Source organism: Anomaloglossus baeobatrachus, chromosome 6 (assembly GCF_048569485.1).
Source record: "Anomaloglossus baeobatrachus isolate aAnoBae1 chromosome 6, aAnoBae1.hap1, whole genome shotgun sequence".
Classification (NCBI taxonomy): Eukaryota; Metazoa; Chordata; class Amphibia; order Anura; family Aromobatidae; genus Anomaloglossus; species Anomaloglossus baeobatrachus.
This window is the reverse complement of record NC_134358.1, coordinates 258592641-258606986: the sequence shown is the minus strand read 5'-3', so window position 1 is coordinate 258606986 and position 14346 is coordinate 258592641. Positions and strand designations below refer to the sequence as shown.

The following is a 14346-nucleotide window of genomic DNA, read 5'->3' as shown; positions in this document are numbered from 1 at the left end:
TCCCAGTTCCTCACCTCACGGTCCTCTTTCCTTATTACAGCACTCCGTTCTCAATGCAGGTCTTTTCTGTCTTTCCACTGTCACTTCAGTCCTTCTCTACTCCACCAACTTTCTCGTTAGACTTCTCCTCACAGCCTCTCCTCACCGACTTCCTAACCGACTCTACACCCCTTCCTCCCGCCTTTTCCAACTGACCACTGGCCCCTCCCCCTCACTGGATCTCTCCCTACAGGCAGGGTGGTACTATCCAAACAGTTTCCTCCCATTTTACCTGTTACTAGGCAGTCTCCCAGTCTGGTGTTGGGGTTGTGTGTGTGGCCTGAAGGTGCTGGTGTGTTTGCTCTGGCACAGATATTCCGGGGTTTAGATTCCCACGGGTTACATTTGTGGCACCTGGTACCTCAGGGGTGCTACACTTAGTAGCATCTGAGACTGGTAGATCAGTTCCTGAGCAGTGATTGTCAGCATCTAGGAGGGAGGGATGAGAGTATACACCACAAGAAAAGACTAAAAAAATGTTCTAATGGACTGCAAGTGGAGATTTCACATACTGTGCTCAAAAAGTAACAAATGCAGATATCTCTACAGTGGAGTGACGCAGAGGAAAACTGATAAGAGCAGCAAGATCAGAGGAACTCAGGGATTTTTACAAGGTTTTTAACTCACTTTTCTAAGCAAGTGACAGTTCCTCTTTAAGAGTATAAGGCTCTGTTCACGCTTTTTTTTTTTTTTGTTTTTTGTTTTCCTTCAGTATTTCCATTATTTTTGATCCAATGATATGACTATATAATGTTATACAGTCTGGTAAAAGACTTGTGAACAAAACATAAAACATGCAAAGAAATAGTAAATGTAAAATGTAAATTAATAGTTAAAAATAACATGCATTTTACACAAAAAATATACACTGTTTAGTTAAATTAAAGCTCTACCTTTTACAATGTGAGTGGCTGCAAAACTGATTTGTTCTGTTACAAACCAAATACATTTCAATTTTAGAGCTATATACTATATATCCAGTTGACAGTTTGACATATATTTTATTCCCTGCTGTTTTCCTTTGTTACCAAAATCTTAAAGTTGACCTGTCAGGTAATCAAAGTTGCATGAAGAATAAATTAAGGAAAGGCAGCATGATTGCCAATATATGTTTTACTCTGAAATGCTCCAATACTGTAAAAAAAAAAACAGTTTTAAAAGCTGCAGGGACCAAGGAGAATAGTCTTCTTGGTGGGACCCCACTATCTTCTCCCTGCTTGGCTTTGCTAGATTGGTTTATCTTTGTTGCCTGGTCTCCTGCGGTATGTGGACGAGGTTGTGCTTCCTATCAGGGCTGGCCTTAGCCTGAATGTCGCCCTGTGCAAAACTGCCCTTTGGTGCCCCCCTACTGATTTTTTACCCAGTTTCCCAGGAATCAAACGAGGACAGGAGGCCATTTTTTTATATCCTAAGAAAATTGATCTCTTCAAATGTATAATAAATTACAAAATTGTGCTGGAGAATCTACACCTCAAATCCACCACGTCTGATCTCGTTTTTTCAGAGGTCTTCCGATTTCAACCATTTATGCCGTATCCATGGATATTACACCCCACCCCAGCTCCGACTTCACCCCTCAAGCCCTCCACACTCACCACCTGTTACGGGGGGCTGTCTGATATTAAAACCTAAAGGAATATCAGACAGTCAGGGTCCACCGTGCAAAGACTCTGCTGCAGTCTATGGCAGAGTGCAATACCTCTGTTAAACTCACAGAGGAATATAATTAGTAAATAAGGTAATTCCTCCCTTAGTTGGAGGGTGTGTGGAATGATCTCTGTTAATGATCACAGAGACAAAAGCAGTGAGTGTGAAATGGCACCTACCTAGGTCCGCTCTTCTAGTGGTGCAAAAGAGACGGACAGCAGCGTAAGCTGCACAAAGCTCCTACCTGCGTTCGCTCCACTAGTGTGTGAGGACACGAACCACTAGATATGGCACCTGCCTAGGTCCGCTCTTCTAGTGGTGCAAAAGAGACGGACAGCAGCATAAGCCGCACAAAGCTCCTACCTCTGTTCGCTCCCCTAGTGTGCGAGGATACGAACAACTGCCAGACGCAGTATATGGAACGTTACCCTAGCGGCAACGTCCACCTACGAGTAGAATCACAAGGCCCAGCCGGACCATGTGCCTCAGGCACCTGCCTATGTCCGCTCCACTAAAAGGTAAGGATACGGACTCCAGCCGAAGCTGTAAGGTATAAGAATGCTACCCTTCCGGTAGCGCTCACCTAACATAGACAGAGAGATGCCTAGAGGGACGTGCACAGGGCGTCTACCCTCATGCATGAACCAAGAGGACTGAACGCCGGGCAGCGTGCGTCAGGGTCTTATATAGACTTTGTGCCTCATCCAAGATGGAGGACACCAGAGCCAATCCGCTGCCAGAACGACAGGAATGACATCACGCTGGCCTATCACCGAGCAAAGCGTCACAAGCACATGACCAGCGACCAATCGGCATAGAAGGTGTCAGAGACATGTGACCACGTGTCACAAGCACATGACCAGCGACCAATCGGCATAGAAGGTGTCAGAGACATGTGACCACATGTCACAAGCACATGACCAGCGGCCAATCAGCTTAGAAGGTGTCAGAGACATGTGACCTCGTGTCAGCGATTATGTCACCCGCACATGTGCAATGGCTCCAAGAAAGGACTTAGTCTCCAGCGCTTGCACATGTGCAGTAGCAAGAAATCCGAAGATAGTCCCCAGAGCCACAGCAACCGTAACAGTACCTCCCCCTCAAGGACCCCCCTCCCGGCGACGCAGGTAATCGGCAACTAAGTCGGGAGCATGGACAGCCTCCTCAGGCTCCCAAGAGCGATGTTCCGGGCCGTAGCCCTCCCAATCTATCAAGAAGAACCTGCGCCCTCTAACCATCTTAGAACCAACTATGGCTCGTACCTCATAGCTAGAGCGAGAGGAATCAGAGGCAGGAGAGTGCACTTCACGAGCGTGAGGTAAAATAGCCGGCTTTAGCAGTGAAACATGGAATTTGTCATGGATCCTAAGATGGACGGGTAACTTCAATTGGTAGACTACAGGATTTACCTGTTGAAGAACCTCATAAGGACCCAGGAAGCGAGGAGCAAATTTGACAGAGCTCACTCTAAGTTTCACGTGTTTTGCAGAGAGCCACACAAAGTCCCATGGAGAAAAAACAGGAGCCGGGCGACGAAACCGATCGGACACCGTCTTCATACGGTCCTTAGCTGCTTGGATCGACTCTTGAGTCCGATCCCAAACCTCTCTGGCATTAGTTGCCCAGTCGGCCACAAGAGGAGGAGGTGCAGCAGCGGGAAACGGTACCGGTACCCTAGGGTGTTGCCCATTATTGAGTATGAACGGTGTCTGCCCAGTGGCCTCAGCCAGCGAATTGTTAAGGGCAAATTCTGCCCAGGGTAGGAGGGAGGACCAGTTGTCGTGGTTCTCAGCAACAAAGTGTCGAAGGTATATAATCATGGATTGATTGGTACGCTCAACCAAACCATTGGTCTCCGGATGGTATGCCGAAGAGAGATTCAATTCAATTTGCAGAAGGCTACAAAGATCTCGCCAGAAACGAGAAGCAAATTGCGGGCCTCTATCACAAATGATACGATCTGGCATCCCGTGAAGACTAAAGACATGCTAGAGGAATAGTTTGGCTAGTACCCTGGAAGATGGGATTCTCGATAACGGTACGAGATGAACCATCCGGGAGAAATGGTCCGTAATGACCCACACAAATCTATGTCCCTGTGAACACGGAAGATCACCCACAAAGTCCATGTCTACCACCTCCCATGGTCTATCTGGCACTGGTAAAGGATGCAAGAGCCCAGCCGGTCTCTGCCGTAACGGGCGGTTGCGAGCACACGAGTAGCAGGAACCGACATATCTCTTGATGTGGCTGGCTAAGTGTGGCCACCAATACCACCTCTCGAGTAACTCTCGTGTCCGTCTAATACCAAAATGCCCACCCACCTTTGAGGTGTGGGCCCACGACAGTATATCATTCTGTCGATCCGGCGGAACAAAGGTCTTGCCCGGTGGGATTTGGTCTAACGTCAAAGGGGAGAGCGTATGAAAAACCCTGGAGGGAAGAATAAGACGAGGTTCGTCAATCTGTTCCTGGGTAGAAACCATAGAGCGAGACAGGGCATCTGCCTTGTTATTCTTACTCCCAGACAGATAGTTGATGGAGAAGTGAAAGCGGGAGAAAAACAAGGACCAGCGGGCTTGGCGAGGATTCAGACGCTGAGCGGTTTGTAAGTACGTCAGATTCTTATGGTCTGTATAGACCTGGAAAGGATGTTTCGCTCCTTCCAGCAAGTGACGCCACCTCCTCCAAGGCTAGTCTCAGGGCAAGCAGTTCCCTATCCCCAATAGTATAGTTTCTCTCTGCTGGTGAAAAGGTTTTAGCAAAGAAGAAACACGGCCTTTTTCTACCTGCACCGTTCTTTTGATACAAGACCGCACCAGCACCCACTGAAGAGGCATCAACCTCCAAGAGGAAGGGCTTATTCTCATCGGGTCTTTGAAGAACGGGAGCAGTTGAAAAGTGTCTTTTTACTGCCTCAAAAGCCTGGGATGTCTCAGTAGACCAGACGTTTGGACTAGCACCTTTTGTTAGTCAAGGCCACCAAAGGGGCCACCAAAGTAGAGAAATGGGGTATGAACTGCCTGTAATAATTTATGAATCCTAGGAAGCGTTGCACTGCCTTCAAGGAATGAGGTTCGGACCATTCCAGGACAGCAGAGAGCTTCGCAGGATCCATAGCCAGACCCTCTTGTGAGATAATGTAACCCAAAAAAGGCAACGATGACTGCTTGAATACACATTTTTCGAGTTTAGCAAACAATGAGTGCTCCCTTAAACGGGAAAGGACACGAACGACATCCTGACGATGAGTCTCTAGATCAGGAGAAAAAATCAGGATGTCGTCCAGATACACCACGACGGAGGATAACAGTAAATCCCTGAACACATCGTTTACGAAGTCCTGAAATACTGCGGGTGCATTACATAAACCAAAAGGCATGACGAGGTAGTCATAGTGACCGTCTCGGGTGTTAAAACCGGTCTTCCATTCGTCACCCTCTCGAATTCGTACCAAGTTATACGCACCCCGCAGATCTAACTTCGTAAAAACCTGAGCTCCCCTCAGTCTGTCAAAGAGCTCCGAAATTAAAGGTAACGGGTATTTGTTCTTTATTGTGATTGCGTTGAGACCCCTGTAATCTATGCAGGGACGCAAATCACCCTCTTTCTTCCGAACAAAGAAAAACCCAGCTCCCGCGGGAGAGACAGACTTCCGTATGAACCCCTTCTCTAAACTCTCTCTTATATAGGTCGACATGGCCTCTGACTCAGGTATTGACAGGGGGTAAACCCTGCCCTTAGGTGGAACTGAACCTGGGATAAGGTCTATGGCGCAGTCATATGGCCTATGGGGTGGAAGAACCTCAGCACCCTGTTTGGAGAACACGTCAGCGAAATCCAAATAGGGTGTAGGTATGGGAGAGAGATCAGTTGATGCAACCGCAACGACCTTAGGTGGTAAGGGAAGACATCGGGATTGACATTTCGAACCCCAACTAATAATGCTGTCGGACTCCCAGTCAATTAGAGGAGCATGAGTCCGAAGCCATGGGAGACCCAGAAGTACGTCGTCTATACCCTCAGGTAAAACAAGAAAAGAAATCTCCTCTATGTGACCCTGAGACAGGGAAAGGCGCAAGGGAACTGTCCTCAATGTAATGGAGTCAGATAACATAGTCCCATTAACAACACGGACAGGAATAGGCGCCTCTAACATTATAGAGGGAATTTTGTGTCTCTTTACAAATCCTGAAGACACAAAAGTCCCGTCAGCTCCGGAATCCACAAAAGCCATAATAGGCCATGTATTCTCAGAGAATGAGAGCTGACCTGGGATACTACACTTAGAGGGTGCAGAAGGCGTCTCTAGTAACCCCCCTCTAATGGTTACTAGGCCTGGGAGTTTCCCTGACGGTTAGGACACTTATTAGCATAGTGCCCAGCCTGACGACATACGTAACATATAGGAGGACCAGACTTGCATAGTGTGGAGGACGTATGACCTAACTCCATAGGAGTGGGAGATGGTTCAGATGCTGAGGAAGATGGTAGTTGACCCTCAACAACTGGAATAGCCCGATGCTTAGGGCGTGAGGAAGAGACCTCGAGTCTATGTTCCCTATGTCGTACGCCGATCCTCGTTGCTACTGTGATCAAGTCCTCCAGAGAAGCAGGGACCTCACGAGTAGCAAGAGCATCCTTGACATAGCCTGCCAACCCTCTCCAGAAGATAGGAATCAACACCTTCTCTGGCCAATCTAGTTCTGCCACCAGAGTTCTAAAAGCAATGGCATAAGAACTAGTGGATAACAAACCCTGAGATAGATCTAACAGTCTCAGGGCCGCATCATGGGTAACCTGCGGACGCATGAATACCGCCTTAAGAGCATCAAGAAAGTCTTGATGTCTCAGAGTAACCACATCAGAGCGCTCCCATAGGGGAGTCGCCCATTCTAAGGCTTTGTCCTGAAGTAAGGAGTTGATAAAGCCTACTCTGGACCTCTCCGTAGAGAAGCGAGAAGAGTTGACCTCTAGGTGTATCTGACACTGACTAATGAAACCACGACATGATCTGGCATCGCCAGAATATCTGTTTGGCAGAGCAAGTCGAGGATCATGTGCAGATGTCACCATGGTCTGAGGTTTATCCTCTATACTCTTGAGCCGCGACTCAAGTACTTGTATGTAACGGTGTAACTGCTGATATTCTGCCATAACTGCCAGACCCTTGGTTCAGTCCTAATGTTACGGGGGGCTGTCTGATATTAAAACCTAAAGGAATATCAGACAGTCAGGGTCCACCGTGCAAAGACTCTGCTGCAGACTATGGCAGAGTGCAATACCTCTGTTAAACTCACAGATGAATATAATTAGTAAATAAGGTAATTCCTCCCTTACTTGGAGGGTGTGTGGAATGATCTCTGTTAATGATCACAGAGACAAAAGCAGTGAGTGTGAAATGGCACCTACCTAGGTCCGCTCTTCTAGTGGTGCAAAAGAGACGGACAGCAGCGTAAGCCGCACAAAGCTCCTACCTGCGTTCGCTCCACTAGTGTGCGAGGACACATTATCCTCTGTATAATATCCCACCACACACTGCTCCTCTGTTTAGTATACCTCACACACTGTTTATCAATATAATAGCCCCCACACACTGTTCCTCTGTATAATATCCTCCCACACACACACTACTCCTCTGTATAATATCCTCCCACACACTGCTCCTCTGTATAATATCTCCCCACAAACACTGCTCCTCAATATATCCCCCTCCACACACAGCTCCTCTGTATAATGTCCCCACACGTACACTGCTCCTCTGTAAATACCAACACACAATGCCCATTTGTATAATATCCCACACACTGCTCTTCTGTGTAGCATCCTCCACACACACATACACTGCCCCTCTATATATCCCCCACACACTGCAACTCTGTAAAATATACACACACACCATGACCCTCTGTGTAATATCCCTTATGTACGCTGCCCCTTTGTACACTATCCCCCACACAAGCTGCCCCTCTTTCTATATCCTCAACACACACACAATGCTCCTCTGTATATCACCCCACACACACTACCCCTATGTATACTATCCCCCCACACACATTGTCTCTCTGTATAATATCCTCCTAGTATATATGTCCAAATCCTGGTATATATGTCTGCATCCTGGGCTCTTACTGGTATGCATGTCCCCATTCTGGTTTATTGTTCCCTTCCTAGCATAAATGTCCTCTTCCAGGTATATATGTCCCCATCCAGGGACCCTCCTGGTATGCATGTCCCCATCCCAGTTTATTTGTCCCTATCCTGGTATATATGTCCAATCCTGGGTACCTCCTGGTATGCATATCCCACTCCTGGGCACATTCTGGTATATATGTTCTCATCCTGGTTTCTGTCCCCTTCTTGGTATATATGTCCTCCTTCTGGTATATATGTTCCCATCCTGGTTTATTTGTCCCTTTCCCAGCATAAATATCCACATCCTAGGCTCCTCCTGATGTATATATATTCCCCTCCTGGGCACATTCTGGTATATATGTCCCCATCCTGGTTTTTGTCCCCTTCCTGGTATATATCTGCTCCTTCTTGTGTATATGTGCCTTTCCTGGGTCTCTCCTAGTATATTTGTCTACTGCAAAAAGAAAAAAAAACAAACATTTTACTCACCCTCCCCAGCTCCCACGTCCTGCAACGTCCTCTCTGAGCAGCGATGCATTTCCACACATACAGCTAAAGCAAGGCAGGGGCTGCAGTCAACGAGTGCCCCCACGACTGGAACAGCGCCCCCCCACCACCCGCGGCTGGAGTCAGTGCCCCCCTGCCCCACGCGGCTTGAGTCAACGGCCCCCCGCCCCCAGCGGCTTGAGTCAGCGCCCCCCGCAGCTGGATTCACAACCTCACCCCCTGCCCGTGGAGTCAGTGGCACCCCCCCACCACCTGTGGCTTCAGTCAGTGGCCACCTTCACCCCCCGCGGCTGGAGTCAGCGGCTCCCATCGCGGCTGGAGTCAGCGGCCACCACGACCCCCCGCGGCTGGAGTCAGCATCCACCGGCCCCTGGAGTCAGTGGCTCCCCCCCACCACCCACGGTTGGAGTCAACGGCCCCCCCACCATCCGCGGCTTGAGTCAGCGGCCCCACCACCCCCCGCAGCTAGAGTACGCACCCCCCTGCCCCTGGAGTCAGTGGCTCCCCCCACCACCCGCGGTTGGAGTTAGGGGCCACCACCACCCCCTGTGGCTGGAGTCAGCACCCCCCTGCCCCTGGAGTCAGTGGCTCCCCCCCACCACCCACGGTTGGAGTCAGCGCCCCCCCACCATCTGCGGTTGGAGTCAGCAGCCACCCCACCACCCACGTCTGGAGTCAGTGGCCGCCCCCGCCCCTGGAGTCAGCGCCCCCCCGTGGCTGGAGTCAGCGCACCCCCGCAGCTTGAGTCAGCGGCCCCCCACCATCCGTGGCTTGAGTCAGCGGCCCCACCACCCCCCGCAGCTGGAGTACGCACCCCCCCTGCCCCTGGAGTCAGTGGCTCCCCCCACCACCCGCGGCTGGAGTTAGGGGCCACCACCACCCCCTGTGGCTGGAGTCAGCACCCCCCTGCCCCTGGAGTCAGTGGCTCCCCCCCACCACCCGCGGTTGGAGTCAGTGGCCACCCCACCACCCACGTCTGGAGTCAGTGGCCGCCCCCCACCCCTGGAGTCAGCGCCCCTCCGTGGCTGGAGTCAGCGCCCCCCCACCCCCCACAGCTTGAGTCAGCAGCCCCCCCCCACCCACCGCGGCTCGAGTCAACACCCCCCCGCCCCTGGAGTCAGTGGCTCACCCCCACCACCCGTGGCTGGAGTTAGCGGCCACCCCTACCCCCTGCGGCTGGAGTCAGCGGCCACCACCACCCCCCGCAGCTGTAGTCAGCACCCCCCTATCCCGGGAGTCAGTGGCTCCCCCCATCACCCTCGGCTTCAGTCAGCGGTCCCCCCCACAACCCGTGGCTTGAGTCAGCGGCCCCTTCATCCCCGCGGCTCGAGTCAGCACCCCCCTGCCCCTGGAGTCAGTGGCTCACCCCCACCACCCGCGGCTGGAGTTAGCACAGCCACCCCTACCCCCCGCGGCTGGAGTCAGCGGCCACCACCACCCCCCGCGGCTGGAGTCAGCACCCCCCCATCCCTGGAGTCAGTGGCTCCCCCCATCACCCTCGGCTTCAATCAGCGGCCCCCCCACAACCCGTGGCTGGAGTCAGCGGCCCCCCCACCAACAGCGGCTGGAGTCAGCGCCCCCCCGCCCCCCGCAGCTGGAGTCAGAGGCCCTCCCGCCCCCTGCAGCTGGAGTCAGAGGCCCCCCCGCCCCCTGCGGCTCGAGTCATCACCCTCCCCGCCCCCCGTGGCTGGAGTCAGCGCCCCCCGCTTCCCACGGCTGGAGTCAGCGGGTCCCCCACCACCCCCGGCAATCTTCAGCTCATAGAGCGCCTACCTCTCCCTGCTAGATGCCGCGCGCTCGCCAGCTTCGTGTTGCCCACAGCACTGTGATGAGGTGCAGAGTGATGACCTCATCACATTGGGCTGCGGGAGGACGCACCACCTTTCTGCTCTGCTGCATTAGCAGTGCCTCCCCCACCACATGGCTAATTTGCATGCAATGCCCTAGAAGGACTTTGCATGCACCTTAGTCATGTGCAGACTGCAGTTGTGGCTGAAGCGTTACCGCTGGATCCCTCTGCTGCAGCTGTGACTGGGGCTCGGTGAAGATGGTCGGCCTGGCTGGCCAGGGGCTACATAAAGCTAAGTAATTAACCGGCTAAGTAAGTAACCGGCGGCGGTTACAGTAAAGACACAGTGCTGGGACTGGAGGAGCCAGGCAATTTACAACTTCTTACCTCTCTGCTGCGCCCCCCCTGAAGCATGGCCGTCGGCGCCCTGTGCGACCGCACAACTCGCACATGCCTAAAGCCGGCCATGCTTCCTATTACTAGATTATAATAGCATTCCTACATTAAACCATTAATGAGTAAAACCCTGTCAGTTGGATAGCTGTGGACAGACATAATGCTATTGGGTGGGTTAGTGAGAACATAAGGACAAGCCTGTTTTGGTGGAGAGAACTGTGACAGTCATGAAAAAAGCAAAGGAGCAACTCTGGGCGTGAGGCCCCCTTCACACGTCAGTGATTCTAGTATGCATGTGCTTTTTTTTTTATACGTACCAGAATCACTGACATACGCAGACACATTATAATCAATGGGTCTGCTCACACATCAGTGATTTTTCACTGAATGTGTCTCCATGCAGCGTACACCCGTGGCCGTCATTCTGCAAGGAGACAAGTCAGTTTTTTTCTGGCATCACTGATGACCCACGGACCACACTATGGTGAGATCCGTGTGTGATCCGTAAAACACGTGCCAGAAAATCACAGACATATTAAATATTAAATATTTTCAACTTACCTTGCCTGCGATTCTCTCTGTAGCCTCCGCTCTCGGCAGCTCCTGCCCGGCTCATGAGTATTCATGAGAGCAGGAATAGCCGACCCGGAAGTAGCTGCTGAGAACGGTGGGCGGACGCTGGAGAGCCGAGGAATTCAGCACCATGGACAGCAGTAGTGAAGGCAGGTGAGTAATGTCCATATGCAATCATGGATCACGGATTGCACATAGACAGCCCACGTGTGCCATGAATCATGGAACACGGAGGGACATAGGCGTGTTTTACATGTCAGTGAAGAACGTCAGAGTTTTTTCACTGATGTGTGAAACGGGCGTTAATGAAACATACCAGTATGTAGAGAGTTTTCAATGTAGTCAAAGAAAAGCAAGCCTGTAGGAAAGCTCTGTATCCCAATCCGAGTACAGTGACATACTCCGAGAGCTCCAACAATGGAGTCAAGTATCACATGGAGGCTAAGTTCATATGAAAGTATAATAAAATCCTCTGTTCATATTCATCTAGAAAAAATGAATATTTTTTATATGTACTGTCATCCATATGCCATCTATATGCATTCCAATCCGTAAATATAATTTACAAAATCAAAAACAGTTTCTTACGATAATAATGGCAATGTAGCCATAACAATTAAAAAATATACAGTTGATCTGTATCGAGTCCATTTTGTTTCCTTGCAAACCCACAGACTTAAATAGGCTAGAGCCAGAGCTGGTCTACAGACTAAGGAACCCTAATACATGCTTCATAAATTAAGCACTGGCGCCCTAGTTAAATTTCTCTCCAAAAAGTGGGCTGGCCTTGAGCTACAGGTTAAATAAGTAAATTTGCTGGTACCCTGGTGCTGATAACCTGGTGAGCGGATGCCATGCTGTTGGTTTGATGCTGTGGCTATACATTGTATATTCTAATGTTGAATGCCACATTTTGTTAAAATTCATAATGGCAGTGTGCAGTAAAATAAACTATCAAACGTATGGCTTTTTTTCTGGTAAATATGAAGTAGCTGTTTGTTTGCAAAAAGAAAGAGGCAATCAGCAATATTCTTGCAAATTGCACTTTTACTGCCACTAGCAGTCATTGCACTGGTAATACTGAGAGTGAAAGGATGTGGCTAATGCAAGAGAAAAATAGCAACCAGGTTAATTAACTTTAAGCTGTACAGTAAGAGGAAAATATGTATAAAAATGATTATTTATGTTCATGGTATAATTATTATTTTTTATTATTATTATTATTATTATTTTTATAGGAATTCATCAATGTTTCTAAAATATACTACAACTCAAAACCAGAAATAGTTGACTTTAAAAGTAATCCAAGAGGTGCATGGGAATATATAGTTAATTACCTGAAAGGAAAGACTGAAGGTAAGGCATAAAATCCTGTCTGATGCTATATAAATGAATATACGGTACTTTGAATTGCTTTACTGTTAGCATTTAAAAGGGAACATGACTGTAAGATAGACATTGATGCACTAATTACATGGCTGCATGCCTCTTTTACAAAACATTATATGGGACTTGTGCCCAGTATATACTGATACTCAAAAATAGTAACACTGCAGATTGCCAAATTACTGAAATATTCCAAGCACCTTAATTGGAGTACTTCAGATAATCCTAGGTTTACCATTTTATTACTTTATTGGCCACATTACCAACTCTTAAGACCCACAGTGTTACATTTGTGTTGTTGTTTTTATGATTTACATTATAGGATGATATCCTCTTCATAGTACTTCTCCAATAGTTATACCTTTAGAAACAAAATTGGTATTTATGCAAAAAATGGGAAATAAACCTTAAAGGGAACCTCTCACCTTGGAAAACCCTATTTAACTACAGATATAACGTTATAGGGGCTATCCATAACTTATAATTTTTTCCTATTGGGCTAAGAAATTACATGCAGTTATTTGCTAACTAACAGTCTGTTCTGCCCTGTGACAATCTGAGCTGACCACTCCGATGGGGATTCTCCTTCTTTTGGTGACTTCACATCAACAAAGCAGCATCTTCTCTTTGGCTATGCTCTGTTGACGGGGCATTACTGCTGATGTAATACTGATAGATAGCTGTTTGTGTACCGGCACCGTAACAGCAGCCGAGCCGCTCGGATGCAGAACCACGGTGGCTCGAGGGGTCTCCGGACCCGTGGGGCCCACACGGACACTCGAATAAAAAAGGAGGGAGGAGTATATACACAGGATTAGGAAAGTTCGTGACGCCACCCACAGTGCGTGTTAAGTTAGGGTACCACCGCTGCTGTTGGGGATGCCCGGTGGTGATAGTGTGGCAGCAAGGTATTTTAACCCCTCCGTGGGTAGAAGGTGTTTGCCCCGGGAGCCCGGTGATGGTGATGTAGGGGTGCCGTTGGGGTAGGAAAAGGATCTTTTCAGTGTACTCAGTCCAGAAATAATCACACCGACAGCTTGTAAACCAGAGTTCTTAGCACCACCGCAGCTGAGAGGGAGCACGCTTGGGTCCATGCCCTTGGTGTTGCAGTTGGTCTGTGACCCTCTCCTTGGCACCTGTGTTTCCTTCTTTGGACCCAAAAGCCTGAAACTTTTCGGGTCCCGCTCACCTGTATGGCTAATGGAGTGAGCTTGCTCTCAGGGTTTACGTGTAGGATTTCTTTGAACTGTATAGGGAAAGTCCTATCCCATCGGTGCGCTAGTACCCTGATTTTGGAGCGGGTTGGGGATGACACTTGAAGTCTTCACCCCCGTCGGGTTAATTGCCAGGACACGTGAAACTACTTCCTGGCCTAGGGTCCACGTACCCCGTTGTGCCCTGGACCCTGCGCGGTGATAGCTCAAGTCCCTCCCCAGCAGTCTGTGCCCCCTGACATTATCCCCTGCAGCCTCAAAAGACATTTTTTCCCATTTTGAAGGAGTGAGATGCCTAGACTGGGAAAAACTATGTACTAAGTGCTAGGACTGAAAAACATTTACCCATGCTGGGTATACATCTATATTTGTAAGAGAATTGTAGAAGTAGGCGCCAAATATACATCTTGAAAACATTATGAAGGAAGACATTAAGAGCAATGGCTGTGCAATGGCATAAGGTGAAGGAGAAGGAAGAAAAGAAAAAGAAGAAACCATGTGCCTTACACCATTTTTTAGGTGGAAGGGGTGCATGGAAATACAATATAAAAAAGGAACATTTCAATTGGCTTTAGGTTCCGCTGCTGTCATCCACTGTGGTTGGGGATTCTGGACCAATCCAGGCCTTGTTCATGTTGATAATAATTAGCCTGTCATCAT

The 14346-nt window shown here is 49.2% G+C and overlaps 1 protein-coding gene across 1 annotated transcript in view; it reads left to right on the top strand.

Annotated features, from left to right (window-relative positions):
* The window catches only part of LOC142243182 (ovalbumin-related protein Y-like), a 108560-nt gene that overhangs the window by 73931 nt on the left and 20283 nt on the right, over nucleotides 1-14346 (top strand). The window contains exon 4 of the mRNA XM_075314823.1: nucleotides 12325-12442. Within this exon, the coding sequence (XP_075170938.1) occupies nucleotides 12325-12442 (118 nt within the window). The remainder of the gene's footprint in view (nucleotides 1-12324; nucleotides 12443-14346) is intronic.